Source organism: Etheostoma spectabile, chromosome 11 (genome assembly GCF_008692095.1).
Source record: "Etheostoma spectabile isolate EspeVRDwgs_2016 chromosome 11, UIUC_Espe_1.0, whole genome shotgun sequence".
Classification (NCBI taxonomy): Eukaryota; Metazoa; Chordata; class Actinopteri; order Perciformes; family Percidae; genus Etheostoma; species Etheostoma spectabile.
In genome coordinates this window covers 18,036,242-18,051,547 of record NC_045743.1, presented here as the reverse complement: position 1 = coordinate 18,051,547, position 15,306 = coordinate 18,036,242, and the positions used below count along the sequence as shown (strand labels likewise).

Genomic DNA, 15,306 nt, shown 5'->3' with positions numbered 1-15,306 from the left:
TGTTGAAGCTAATGGGGATCCAAATAAAACAAAACAAACAAACATGATTCTTAGACCAACAATTTCTAAAAATGGTCGCAAGCTAACCAGTGGATATATTTCTCCAACTGACGAATTATTGAAGCGGTGTTGTTCTTTGCTGACTTTCCATTTCACGCTGTTGCCACGTTGCTACTGTACCACACACACAGCTGATCTTCTGTTGTGTGTGTCATGTTTTCCTCGCTGCAGGTCGGTCTGCCCGCCAAGTCTGGAGTAGCGGGGGGGATCCTGCTGGTCGTACCCAACGTGATGGGCATCATGTGCTGGTCACCTCCGCTAGACAAGCTGGGCAACTCGGTCAGAGGAATACAGTTCTGCACGGTGAGTAATGTCCAGCTACCGCCTGGCTGCAGTGTGTACTAAGAATATACACACAGAGCAAGAAATAACTGCACCACTCGGGTTTTATTTCATACATTCTGTACCAGCTGAGAAATATCCAGAAGGCTTTTTTAACCCTCGTGTTGTCTTCCCGTCAAAATTGAAAATCAACACTTTTGTTGACGCTTTAATCAATGTTTTTTTATAACTTTTTGTCACGTTTTTGTCCCTTTTTCAACACTTTTGACGTCAAATGCCTTAATCCACACACACACACACACACACACACACACACACAAACACATATATACACACAGTGCAGTGTAGTAGACTGCTTAGGTGCACATGACTCATTTGCATATTGTTGACATCATTGCATAATTATTTGCTGGGATTTCTCTTCATTGTTTTTGCATCCATGCGCTAGACGCTGCGTTGTAGTTTCCATTGGTGTTGTACTGGACTACATTATATTGGTGGTGTTTCTAATGTTTTGTCTATGTTTATAGACCTGAGGGGGGGGTGGGGGGGGGGGGGGGGGGTGCGCGCGTTTTACTGTTTTAAGGCCCTGTTGATAATTTGGTACAACATGTCCTTAAGAACATGAGTAACTTTAGTTTAGCTGTACTGTTGTTGTTGTTGTGTATTTGGATACTTTTTAATTTAAACACATTGGGCTTTAAGGTAATAATTAGATGTACACAAACAAAAATGTCTAATGAAAAATACTGGGAAGTGTGCACCAGTGTCCTTGAGGTGTTAAATCAACTTGGCTGACATACTGTCAGAGACCCGTTTTAAAAGTAAATGATTAACGACTCCCCAGAAACCAGATCCAGATCTCAGTAAACACTGCATGCAGGAATCCGCCTCTGCTGCAAATGCAACCAGATTCCCGTTCATGTGCTTTTTGAAATGTCGCAAATCACTGACTTTCAACCTCCAGTCATCAGGGAGAAAAGGCCACGTTGAGTAGCTAGTTCCCCCTTCTGATGCATCCGTCTGCCTTTTCATCCCAGGACCTCGTGGAGCGTTTCAACTTCCACAACTACGACAACCTGAGGCACTTTGCCAAGAAGCACGACCCTCGCAGAGAAGGAGGGGACCAGCGGGTAAGGACACAAGGCATCATGTTAAGGAACAAACCATCCCAAACAGCATTTGGCCCATCACACACACTGACCACAACGCCTTCTCTCCAAGAGTGTGTGTGAAGTCGAGCTTACCATAGTTTTTTTTTTTTTAACAGCTGTGAGCGTTTTGCATCAGCTGCTGTATCATAACTGTAGATATAGTCCACCGCAAAATAGGATAACAAGCAAAATAGGATATCCCTCATTCCCTTTCTTCCTCCCTCTTCGGGTGCGCTGTCTCTTTAAAAACTTGTGGAGATCGCTGATGATGTTTTCAGGCATACTGAGCATTTCTTTTTATAGTTGGGTCACTGGATGTTGTTCCGTTTGCTGCGGTTCACAATGGACATAAGCAGCTAACCTACCAACATTTGTTTGATAAAAGTAGGCAATCTATACCTTAGACGTTGCTGTGTTAACTGACCTTTACAAAAGTGGGACAAAATACACACTGATGGGAAACTAGAGGCAAAGTGTGTCCGCTTCAAAACCTGCCATTCCTAAACCAAAGTGCTGAAACCGGTACGGTTTCTGCCAGTAAATGGTTAAATTGACATTGAAAAATTTGTCGGCAAACTACATGCCACTTACACACTCTCAGACATACACACACACACTCTCACACACACACACACGCACACGAAGAGAAGGAGCGAGACTAATTTGTTATTCGTGTCAAACAGCAGCTCTCCTTCGGACCCATGGATTACGAGAGCCTCCAGCAAGAGCTGGCCCTGAAAGCCCCTCTTTGGAAAAAGGTGTCCCTCACTGAGTCTCACCAGGACAGCTCCACCACTGTAGTCTATAGGATGGACAATGTCGCCGAGTGAAAAAACTAAAAAAGGAGACCCGCCTGCCCTCCCCCCTGACCCCCCGACCCCTACCTCTACTGATCTCTCTCTCTCTACCTCTACTGATCTCTCTCCCCACCTCTCGCACCACCACCACCACACTTCCTCACCCTCAAATATTTATACATAAATTATGTAGAGGATTATTTATTACTTGTGAAGCACTTACTGTGTGGAGTGGACGCACTGGGAAGCTGCTTTTGTTTGTATTTGTGATGGAAAATTGGACTGACGTTTTTGCTTGTTAACTGTGCTCTGAATAATAATAATAATAATAATAGTTTTCAAATTATTTTTCATAGCGCTTTTCTAAACACTCAAAAACAGTTTTGAATTCCAAATTAACTCTAAACCTCTGCCTGCTTGTTGCCTTAGTGTGTGTGTGTGTGATCTGGTGAAATAATAATTATAAATTGAATTTATATAGCGCTTTTCACGAACTCAAAGCCGCTTTACAGGGCATGAAGACAATAAAAACAATGCACAACTAAACAACAGACCAGTACAGTGTACAGCCTGTGCTCCTGTCTCGTATCATCCCCTTTATTGCAGTGTGTTAGTGACAGAATCCTCCAATAGGCTCAGAGTTGATTTGAAATTCAGTTTTATATTTAGTTGTGTGTGTGTTTGCGTGTGCGGAGCTTCAGTGCAGACAGCGTTTAGACCAACGGTCATTAAATATACATTGAGACTACTTTTCGGTGAAAATTGCTTCCTGTTCCTTCCACTGGAGGTATTAATACAGATGCTGGATGTACCGTAGTACCTGATGACAACAGCAGCATAACCAAATATATTTTTAGATTATTGATGGAACACAACAGAAAGAGACTATTGTCAACATATCAGGTAACTGCACGCCTCGGCTGGAGTGCAGGAGTGTTAAGTATAAAAGGATCTGTGCATCCTGGAGGGATTTTAATAATTCAGGTGTTTCGCTTTTCCAAATTTAGAACTTGAAAGGAAAAATCAACCCAAAAAGTGAAAGTTTTTCTCAGCCTTCCAGTCAGAGCTACAGAGCTGATCCCAAACGTTAGCCTCTGATTGTCTTTGGTAGTTTAATGTCTAAGTAGAACATTTCTCTGCACAATACACAAGCACTTGCACCATCTGTCTGTCGGTGGTTAAGCCCTAAAAGACATTAAACTTGCCCACAGATGTCTGAAGTAAAATAAATACAGACATTTCTGACAGGAGATTAGTCGGAACTCCCCTTTGGACTCGAAAAGGGTTTTGACTGCACATCTGTATCTGTATGTGCCCAAATTAATTTTAATAGTAAACAAATAGCATCATTTGTGCCTCCCTCCATACCATTAAAGGTCCCATGGCATTCATTTTAACATTTAATATTAATATGAGTCCCCCCAGTCTTCCTATGACCCCCCCAGTGGCTAGAAATGGTGATAGGTGTACACCGAGCCCTGGGTATCCTGCTCTGCCTTTGAGAAAATGAAAGCTCAGATGGGCCGATCTGAATCCTCTCCTTATGATGTCATAAGGGGCAAGGTTAACCCTTTTTGCTTTGCCCGCCCAGAGAATTTGCCAACCCCCCCGAGAGAGAGACATCATGGCTTTCAAACAAGCAAAGTGTCAGTTGGTCAAGGCCACAACCCCCCCCAGCCTCCACCCTAAACATACTAAGGAAAGCTCATTGTGGGACTGGGTCTAGTGGCTGTAATTCTGCACCAAGGCTGAATTTTGAGAAAAAGACTTAAAATGCAGTATTCATGGACCACTAAGGTTTATGTAAAAGCATCCAAAGAGCACCATGTCATGGGGCCTTTAAGAAAACAGAATACAAAAATTGACTTTACCTTCTATCAGCTGTTGTGTTGACTGAAACAGAGATGGCATTTAAAAAAAAAAACTGCAGTAACTTAAACTTGACTTAGTAGAGTATTTGTGCCTGGACCACATTGGGGGCAGATTTTATTGATGATGCGATGATAATGTGAGTATTAAAAAGAGGTTTTCTCAGGACAGAGGTGAGATGACTGTAAAAAAAAAAAGCTGTTTTCTCACTTCTCAGTCTCGCTTCACCTAGTTGTCCTCACCAGCGCTGGACTGGCTGCATCATGCGGAGCTGCTGTTGTGTTTAGACTGTGTGTTAGTATGTGTGTGTGTGTGTGTATGTCAAGGCCGGTGATTATACTCGGTTGGCAGAGGGTTGGCATGTGTTGATTGCTGCGCCCCCCCCCCGGTTAAAGCCCCCCATTCAACCTTTGGCTCCTGTGCTGTGAGCAGGACACTGCAGGGGTTATCTGGGCCGCATTCCAACACCATCTCTGTGTGTTCGCACTGCGCCCAAAAATATGCTCAGTTAAAGCTTTAAGAGGAAAAAAACAGCAGCAGAGGAAGGGGAATGTATTCTTTCTTTCCCATCTTGCAGCAGTTTTTTCATCTATTTATTTTTTATTTGTTGTTGATAACATGCCTTCAGAGGAAAACAACTGACAAACTTGAAACTGCATATCGATGAAATTATATCAAATTTAGTGAGATGCTTCAGGTCCACTTATGCAGGAGTGTTTTTTTTTACGTCTACTCAAAAGGGGGTTTGAATGTCACTATGGAAACACACACGTGTGTTCAGGAGTGTTTATAAGTGTTACTCTTCTAGTAAGCTTGTACATTATCAAAACCTTTTTTCCATATACATAGTATATAGTATACTATATATATATATATATACTTTTACCATATACATCATTTACTTCTTGAATGTACATAGTGGCAGGTGTATGTAACTTTTAAAGTGTGCACATGGGTGATACTCATGATACTCACACTTCAGGCGTTCCCAATTTATAATGTTGTCTCCCCTTCAGGAAATAGGAATAGTTGCACATGCAGCTCGTCTGTGTGTGTGTGTGTGTGTGTGTGTGGGGGGGGGGGGGGGGGGGGGGGGGGGGGGGGTGTTATTGTTCAGTCATTGTTAAAACTGGACCCGTGGTGTTGTGTGGGGTTGTTCCTGAGCTGGAGCCAATGATACCGTGTAATTACTCTGTCATGGTGTGTGCAGATTTATCTTATATTTTTTCAGTTTTCTTTTTTTTTTTATGGCATGGACTTCTGTTTTTTTCTGTTTTTAAGGTTTGTGTTGATTATTGTGTGGAGGTGCAACATATTCAAAAGCCTCTGTGATCAGTAATGCTCCTTGGAAATGTTCTCTACAGTAAGCAGGAAGCGGAGTTAGGTCTGCTGGCTCCTTTTAATGGTTTCATCTATGGATCTCGTTGCTTTCCGCAAAATATTTTACAGTATATAAAAAAAAAGAGAGTATAATCCTCTCATCATCGTCACAATGCGTGTAATTTGTGCACACATGCATACGTCACATTAAGACATGATCCGTGACATTTTGAAGAACACACATTTGTGTCAGTGAAGGAATAGTTATATAAATTAAAAAAAGTTACAATAAAGATGTCACATTTTCATAATTCCCAGCACATCCCTAAGAATGGAAGTCTTAACCCTTGTGTTGTCTTCCCATCAACCATGAAAAAAACACAGGACTTTCACCTAGGAGACCGGGGGTTGTGTCCCGCGTGTCACGTTTGCTAAAGTCAACCGTCGCTTTCTTCATTTTCCTAAAGCCAACCGGCCACTCTGCTAGTTAGTTAGTGTGTATATTTACACTAAGTCATGACGTCATGTTGCAGCAGTGATGTGAAACGCATCACTGGAGCTTCTGCGCGCAATTGTGGCCGACGACACCGTTTAGTAAACGTAGACCTACTGAGAAATCCAGAAAGAGCTGATAGTCTTTATTAGCTTTGTATCGACTTTCAAGCCATTACATTACATTACATTACATTACATTACATCACATTACGTTCAAGTACGTTGGCAATGGCTTGAATGTAACGGACATTCATTCATATCAAAAAGTTGCGCACTATAGCTTTAAGATGTTCATAATGTACCACTAGTAACCACAGGTGGATTAATGATCCTAACTTAATATATTATTTAACATAATGTACAATAAATACCAGGTCCAGTGCTGCACTAGTAAGGGGATTTCCAGAAGTCAATGATTTTATTCATGTTGATAAAGCCTGCTTCATTTTGGTTGAGTTAATTTTTCCGTTTGAGTCCTGGCGGCAAATCCTGGACTACAGTATTTAAGATTGAGTCGCTCTCATTTCAGTTTCTGATCTCAGGCCTAGTTTCCACCGCTGTTTTCCCTTTTTCCTGACCTGTCTGTAACAGTTTGACCAAAGACTCAGTCGATGAGTTGCCTTTCTGGTGTGAGAGTAAAGGGAGTCGGTTAGTAAGCAACGTGCGAGCTCTTTTCTTCTTCTTTGCTGCTAGCGTGCAGGGTCATTGGCACAACATCTGAAATACAGTGCCCGCTGTACACGTCTACACGACTGGACCAGACCAGCACTGACAGGAGACTGGTTTAACCAATCGGAGCTGATCTCTGCTTTGCTAGATCACAATGACAAAGGGGCCTAATGTGGCTTTGCGTGATGGTCGACCCCCCCCGTCTCACTCCTGAAACTCTGTACACTCAAGCTCACGACAGTTACCAGTATTTCCATTGACATATTTAGATGTGTATGGTTCATGTCATGTGTGTAATGCTTCCTGGTGATTTTTTCTTCTTCTCGTTATCCCTTTTTTGCATGCATGTTTTTGTATGATTTGATAAATGTGTCTTTAATTCCATGTAATCATATGTTTTAAGTTCATTTGATTACCTTCCACCTGTCAATTCATGTTGATTTATGTCTCTTGGACAATTTTACTTGTGACAGGGAAATTGCAGATACATTTACAAACTATCTCCACCATTGCAATTTGGTGACCTTGGAATTGTAAGGTTCTCCCATGTTTTGGTCAGATATTAGATATTCATGTTGACACAGTTTTACAAGCTGATCTTATGGCCCAAAAATACATTTTGGAGATTTTTAAAGTTTGGAAAGTTGTTACATGGGTTGTAAAACCCCAAAAAGTAAATGTCCCCAAACATTAGGTAGAGGAAGCCTTCCAGTTCCAAGCTCATCAGTGTCAAACGTTCCTGTGTTTTGATTTCTTTACCCAGTCCACATGGTTGTAATTCTGGATGTAAAGTCTCAGCTTCATGAACTGTCCTGTCTGCTTGGAGGAGAAGACAGCGCTAAGACATGTCTTCCTTCATTATTCTGAGCAAATAGTAAGGTGTCTTTAGCTGTGATGGACTTGCAGACATGACGGTGAAAGTGGTGTTTTTTTAGCCTTGGTGTCCCTTGTATAAAATCTAATAAAGCACTATTAATATCATCTCATTTCTCTGTGCCTGTAACTGTTCTTTAACAACCAGAGTCGCTGTCACTTCAGTAGTCAAAGGATCCTTCTGCATACTTAAAGAGTCATTTCTGTTTTGTCAATCCTATTTTCCCATGTATTGGTGTCTAAGTAATTAATGTGAAAAAAAATCTTTGAAATTGGTCCAGTATTGAGGGACAACGCTGTAACCGGCAGCCGCAAACCGGGCTACAATTGAACCCTCTGGGGCAAATGTGCATCGTCAATTTCCATCCACTAAAAGTGCTTATTTTGCCACTGACCGGCTCAAATTATTATGTGTCTGACAACATTACGGTAAGGGATCCCTATAGAGAGGTCAGCCCCAAAATCCCCATCACCCAACCCACCAGACTCCATTCAAATAAACAACACGTTAAGCGTGTATAGAGCTGCATATTTTCACGTGTAAATAGATGAGTTAAGGGAGTGGTGATTGTATAAAAACAGTGGAAAGACGAACCAGTGGTCTGTCAAAAAAAGACATGATCACAAATGGTCACTTTTTTTGTATCAACTTGCATATATATTGATTTCCTGAACAAAAATGGGCACGTTGTATTTCCCTACAGATAATATGCTAATGATGTGAGCCTCACAACCCCTGAGAGGTTTCACCACATGTCATTAACCGTCTAGTTAATGACCACATTAAAATGAAATGATACAAACACTGGCTGCTACTTTTTAGTTATATTAAGTTCAGGCGCGGCCCAACAAAAAGTTCTAAGAGTAACTTAACACTCTCCTCAGGTACAAGTGTGGCAGATGACAACTTTTTGACAATGAGCTTTTGTGCATTCTTGAGCAAAGTTTTGCAATCACTTGTAAGGAAATACATTCTATTAAAAGAAAAGAAAACCAAGCATATTGAAGCAGCTGTAACCTTCAGATCAACGAACGAAGGGATGTGATGTGAGGAGGTTGCGTGTGTGTTGCCTGTTGTGCGTGTTTTTACATGTTTCCACTGTCTGAATCTGTGAAGCGGTGAGCCTGAAGGAGGCTTTTGGGTGCTCCCTTCTGTCTGTTACTGCTTTTACGTGTCTGAACTTAACGAGCTTTAATCATTTGACGTTTAGTTACAGCTAGGCTCTAACGGTTGTTACTGGTGAACACTGAATATTTTACTTGTTTATGTTACTCTTGCTGCATGGGCTGAAATATTAGCCACGTGTTATAAAGTGTTGTGGTGGTGAAGTATGAGTAAGTACCCATCTGTACCCTTGTTGCAAAAAACACTATTACTACTTTTTTCTTTTTCCAAATATTTTCTTTTTTCTTACAGTACGTTTGATAAATCCCTCTCTGTGGGGTTCACATCCAGTCATTTCAGTGAATTATTGAGATTTTCTTCAGTAAAAGTCTCTTTAGAATTCAAATTCTTGTATAGTAAACCCTACGATAATACACTGAGATAGTGTAATACATTCTTTCACGTACTAGCCTGTTTTGAAGACTACATTCAGGCTAGTATCGATCCTCCTTACGTTTCTTTGCATGTTTTCAACTCCTGAAGTTCTGCTTATAGGAAATGATTGATTCCTGTTTGATGGTAAGTCTGTACTGCTGCAGGGATCTCTTGTGTAACAGTGTGTTGTTCTTGTGATTGAGTAGATGTAACTTTGTCTGCAATGGTAGACCGCTGAGTTGAGGTCTCTTTCATAGTTAACCCTTAGCATTCCTCCCTCTTTTTCACATAGAAGTGGTGTATAGCATTTAAAAGCTGGGAACCTGAGGATTAATTTGACATTCAGTTCAGCCCTGTATCAAGTTGTTCTAGTCATGAATCATAAATAAATAATGATTAATGGATTAATTAATCAAGTTGTAACTGAGAAAGGTTCATTCACAGCCCATTTCCACCAGTGGACGCCGCTGAAATGCCTCTGGGCGCAATTGGAGAGATCTAAAACCAATAAGAGCGATGAAGAGGATGACGGATGCAGAACAATGAAAAAAAAAAATATCCCAACCAGCACGCATGTTGCAGAGCTACCGTCATCGTGTAAAACCCGCCTCCGCGGTTGGGATTGGTGCCTCGATTTGGAACAATTGGAAATGGGCTCTTGACCAGACAGACTTGCAGAGCAAATTTCAAATTTGCCAGAAGTTTGTCGGGGTTTTCCCGGACTACCTCTGTTCAGGAAACTGCTCAAAATTGGTCTCACTTAATTGAAATGGCGCCTATGGGGACAAACATCACCTCATACCAAGATAACGCAACTCCTGGACCCCAGTATACAGAAATACTCAAATTCACTATTTTAGCAAAGGCGAAAATATCCTATTTACTCTGCATGAGAAAAACTGCATGGTTTGTGCCCCAAACGTTCGGTGGGCATGCCTGTAAAGGAGAAACTGACGGGTACCCACAAAACCATTTTCATCACATTAACTTGAGGTCAGAGGTCAGGGACCCTTTTAAAAATGGCCATGCTAGTTTTTTCCCTTCCCAGAATGTAGCCTGACTTTGAAACATTATTTTGCCCCCTTCGCGACGACCTAGCGTGACATGGTTTAGTTTCATATGATACCGATATATTCCCTCTTATCTTCAAATCTCAGCCTGCTACACTCTGAAAGACACAAGATTACAATGTCCAACTTCAAGTGTAAATTGAATTTTCAACAGATCCCATGAAACCATCAAGAAATTGATCCTACTCACGATATTGTGTGTGTATCATAGAGCTCTATTGTTGTCTAAAAACTATTAAAAACACATTATTGAGTCACAGTGTTGCACTGAGTGACATGTTCCTTCATCAACATGAAAACACACACATACACACACTGTAGTTTAATTAGACTCAATCCCACACACACACACACATTGTCCTGCTGCTGTAAATACTACACCAAATGTCTATTAATCCACATTTAAAATGATTGCCCAACAAATACCAACTTATTACTGTTTGAGCAATGTTCTCTAAAAAGTACAAACTATATATTTGTGAGCAGTTTTTAAAAGTGTAAATATGTTCAAAAAGTTGAAGAAATAATAATAGTGATAACATAAAGTAATAATTCAATCTACACAGCTCTATAAAGGAGGAAATATTTCTCCATTCCCTCAGTAGGAACAAATGTGTTTGGGATGGAGAGCCAGGGTAGAGAAGTCTGAAAGTACCAAAAGATGAACAGCTATATTTATGGAATCTGTGACAATAAGAAACTATAGAATAACACCGGCCTCATCATATATATATATATATCAATATGCGAATCAATGACGAATGACAGTGAAACTAAAATATGTAACGTTAGTCATTTATGAATCATTTCTGTTTTATACCCACTGGTAGAACCTAGTAGCTTGTCTTCTAGTTGCTAGACTTGGTGGAGTAGTAGTGAAAATAAATAGAGTGAGTCTGTGGTCCTTCTGCAAATGTTGTCTTTCTTTGTCTGTCTCTGTCCACAGGTCAAGTCCGTCATCAACCTGCTGTTTGCTGCCTACACAGGAGACGTCTCTGCGCTGAGGAGGTGACCTGCTCACACTCTTTTTCACATTTACTAAACTTATTTGGGCTTATTTCACTTTGGTCACCCGGTGGAGTCCATTCCAAATAACAGTGAACTGTGTGTGATTATGTATTCACTGACGCTCACACAAAAACAGAGAGATGGTAAATGTCCTCCCCCAGAGGACATTGAGGCTTAAAAAGCATGTTTATTAACGTCTGAGTTAATAATCCCTTCTGAATTTGTGTTTTGAGGCTGTGCCGAGTGTAACTATGGTCACCCTAATATTATCTGATAGCTAGCCTAAAGAGGAAAAATCTAGAGCGAGTTGGTCTAAAGGGCGGATGTATTTCACTCGAAAGGATCCAAACACCGGGAGTCCACGTCCCGGACCTGTAACAGCCTGCAGCTAAAGACACGCTGTAGCTTACCAGTAGCCGGCAGCTGTACTTTTTTAGACGCCAAGGCCGCTGCGGAGTCGGGGATGTCAGATACACGGTACAAATCCTCCTGGTTCTCTGAAGTCCCCCCTTCCTGTGAGTTATGGAAACAAACAACGAATAGTGCCGGCGGGTTGGCTTCAACGGGACGTCATGGTGCTTTTAAATGAACCTTGTAAACTCATGATGCATTCAGGTGCAAATAACACATGTTGTCAAAGTTAGATGTTAGAACTGTAATAGTATATTAATGAAGAACTTACTGTAGATCGGTACTCTGTATTGGCAAATACCCAAATGCAAGTACAATATATAATTTTTTTAACAGCATAAGCCTATGTTTGGAGGAAAAATGCCAACATTTCAGTGTCTCAGTTGGGGGGGGAGATTCAGTTAACTCTACACTGTTATATTGGCTGATAAGGTGTGTCATTTTGCAAAGAATGCAATTATTGAAGGTACTTACTTACAAAGTGACTGTGTGTGTGTGTGTGTGTGTGTGTGTAGGTTTGCGCTGTCATCCATGGACATGGAGCAGAGGGACTACGACTCCAGAACGGCCCTGCACGTGGCAGCAGCTGAAGGTAACGTTCAGCCTAACGTCAGCCTGTTAGTCTTTGCCGATACTGCAGCTGTCATTCCATGTTTGTCATTCAGTTCAAACGTAATTGACCTGGGGGGGGGGGGGGCCGTCTTACTAATAATGGTCCAGGGTGACCAGATGGTGGCCTGTCCCCGTTAATGCGGGACAAAAATCCTCTCTCAGGTCGGACTGCTTTCCAGCCGATTCCTGCAGCCTTCAGGCTGAACAGGACTGCCTGCGTCTCAGACCTGCGGCCGCCTTGATCTCCGCCTGATCGCATGACATCAGAGCAAGTCGGTATCAAGCCGGACCACAAATCTACCCAGCATGCAACGGGCGGCGATCGCCGGTGATCCATTTGGCGCCTGTGTATCGATACAGTATTGCCACTGAAAATATCGGGATACTGAGCTTTATCGATTTTTCTCACCCGTCGTTGAATGGTTTCTTGTGTTTAGCAAGACGTGGCTGACGTGATAGGAAGCAACATAGACTGTATGTATATATTGAATCAATATATATATATATATATATATATATATACAGTCTATGGGAAGCAATAGCTGCGGCCTTACCCTGGGTCTTCGGTTTGGTGAAGATTGACTGCAGCGCTGCAAGCTCTGCTTTTAAATCCCATTTTTTTGTGAAGCGTTGGCGTTCTTGCAGGGAAATCCCTCTCGTAGCTCCCGCCCCACTAACACAGAACATTTAGGGAACGTTAGTTTATGGTTCGCTAAAAGTTAGTTCGAACCAAACCAAAGACTAAACGTTGCCTAAACGTTAAGAGAACCAACCAACTGTGACGTTCTCCTGCGGTTGCACTGAACCTCCACACAGCGTTCCTGTTTGGTTGTTTTTGGGGTCGTAGCACAAAGGTTTGCAGTCACTTGATTTAGATTCACTCAAAAATCCTTGGGCTTATAAAACCTAAGTTGTGTTTTAAAATGCCCTTCCAGATTCCCTTTCTTTACCTACGTCATCGTTGCGTTGCAGATCAAACAAACAGGCTTTCAATTTTTCCAAATTGAATTTGATACATATATTGAGTCTATTAATTTAATGACTAATAAAAAAAGCTAGATTTATTTTTGAGATACATCCCAATCTATTTAATTAATACTTCTGTTTTCACAATTTATACACCTTTGCAAATCTCTTACATTTTTAGTTTTTTTTTTTGATTTATTTTATTTTACTATTGTCCACTCCATGCTCTTATTTATCTTGTACTATTTTTATTACTATTGTTTATTGATTCATATAAGTTGCAATCCCTTTTCCATATGATCTTTCTTTTTTGATCTGCGTTGTCTGAATGTTTGTATTGTTATCTGTTAATAAAATATAAAAATAAAAAAAGATGCTAAGGAGAGACTTCTGTAACGTCAACACAGTAAAAATGGACCTACTTAACCAAGTTGGTTCACTGCTAGCTTAGCTACAAGTTAGCATCAGACACAACAAAGGCTGTCAGCTGAATGGCGTTTAGAGCTAACGTTAGCAATATAACAACCATAGACAGCTAAAACGTTTCTGACATGATTCCCATCTTCTGTTATTGTGATCATGGATTTCACTAATTTCAGTATGACACGTCATGCCGTAAACCGTTTATCTCTGAGCGTGCGCGACTCACATCTGCACTCGACTCACATCTGCACTCGACTCACATCTGCACTCGACTCACATCTGCACTCGACTCACATCTGCACTCGACTCACATCTGCACTCGACTCACATCTGGCAGTGACAACCGCTCGGTTCCCTAGCTTCTAGCTACTGATGGCTGTCAGCTTCCTGTCATGCATGTCGTGTTAAAGGTGACCTACCTTTTTTCTTCTTTCTTTTTTTGTGGACGTGTAAAAGAGACTGATGCATTCTGGGTGCATGTTTGTATGAAATGTGCTATATAAATAAAGTTGAGTATAAAATCAATATACCAATGTATGTTTAACCATGTCCACATATTTGTGTACTTTGGGTCTGGGGCCTTTTTTCCAAAACGTGACAAATGTTATTACTACAGCATACGTATATTATACATACTATTTATATTTTAGACAACAGGGAGCTTCAATTTAAGAAAAGGTGTAGAACCGGTTTTAACGTGACAGATGAAACGTCCCCGTCTGCTGGAAGCCTTCCCAGAAGCGTGGAGGCTGTGGTAGCGCGTGTGTCGGTGTTGGAATGAGACGGTCGGTCGTCACCATCCAGTCTACGGCCATCACACAGGGGCTGTCATTCTTGGCTTCCCAGTATGAGCCTCTACATCAGGGGTCTTCAACGTTTTCCAGGCCAAGGACCCCCAAACTGATGGCGAGATGGAGCGGGGACCCCCTAATTATATATATTGTATAACATTGTGTTATATCAAACTGGTCCTATAGCCTGTGTGCATTGATGACTGAAAGACATCTTCTGCCTCCATTTATCTGTTTACTACAGTGTGTTGAATTCATGTTAATGTGTATTTAAAGAATTTCAATTAGTGGAAAAAATTGCAGGGGGGGGGGGGGAATATAAAAAAAGTCTAATCAACCAAAACTTTCGCGCCACCCCATGCAGACCCTCCTGTCGGACCCCCTAGGGGTCGCGGACCCCCTGTTGAAGACCCCTGCTCTACATGCACGCGTTGTATTTCTGACACGTGCTCTGCTTTCAGGACACACAGAGGTGGTGCGCTTCCTGCTGGAGGCCTGCAAGGTGAACCCGGTACCCAGGGACAGGTGAGCCCAGACCGCCCCCCCCCCCCGTGCATCAGCGGGGTCTTCTTCATCCTCTGTTCCTCTTCCTTCTTTTAAGTAGCAGAACTTGAACTTGATGTCAGCCTCTCCATCTCATGGCTTTCTCTTTTAAATGGGTTAATATTCCAATGTTGTCCTCATTTTTATTGTTACGTCTAGTAACATGAAACCGTGAAGAATGTAACACCAAGCAGGCCCGCCTTGTTGCACTGTCCACATTTTCTTCACGACCTGCCATTTTTAGTGTGTAGCTCGCTAGCTCGGAGCTTGTTGTTGTTTCTTGAAGCGAAGGGAGTTTAAGAACGACAACACACAGAGAGAGAGAGAGAGAGAGTGGAAGGTGAGGGACATCTGGACAATTATTGTGGAAATATACTTCTGTTGATCCAGACTAGTATTGTGTGAACTGCACAATGATCTAAC

General features: G+C 41.6%; 1 protein-coding gene and 1 long non-coding RNA gene across 7 annotated transcripts in view; one reads left to right on the top strand and one right to left on the bottom strand.

Moving 5' to 3' along the window:
- Positions 1 to 5,006, bottom strand: part of LOC116698334 (uncharacterized) — an 11,838-nt gene extending 6,832 nt beyond the window's left edge. The window contains exons 1-2 of the long non-coding RNA XR_004334186.1: positions 4,930 to 5,006; positions 2,106 to 2,112 (exon numbers count right to left, since the gene is read on the bottom strand). This is a non-coding gene — a long non-coding RNA (uncharacterized LOC116698334). The remainder of the gene's footprint in view (positions 1 to 2,105; positions 2,113 to 4,929) is intronic.
- Positions 1 to 15,306, top strand: part of glsb (glutaminase b) — a 44,759-nt gene that overhangs the window by 27,349 nt on the left and 2,104 nt on the right. For 2 of the 6 annotated variants that reach the window (XM_032530224.1, XM_032530225.1), the window contains exons 13-17: positions 232 to 363; positions 1,383 to 1,475; positions 11,076 to 11,137; positions 12,064 to 12,140; positions 14,802 to 14,865. In XM_032530224.1, the coding sequence (XP_032386115.1) occupies positions 232 to 363; positions 1,383 to 1,475; positions 11,076 to 11,137; positions 12,064 to 12,140; positions 14,802 to 14,865 (428 nt within the window). Of the gene's footprint in view, positions 1 to 231; positions 364 to 1,382; positions 1,574 to 2,179; positions 3,753 to 11,075; positions 11,138 to 12,063; positions 12,141 to 14,801; positions 14,866 to 15,306 lie in introns of those variants that run through there. The other 4 variants (XM_032530227.1, XM_032530226.1, XM_032530229.1 and 1 more) reach the window with 4 other exon arrangements.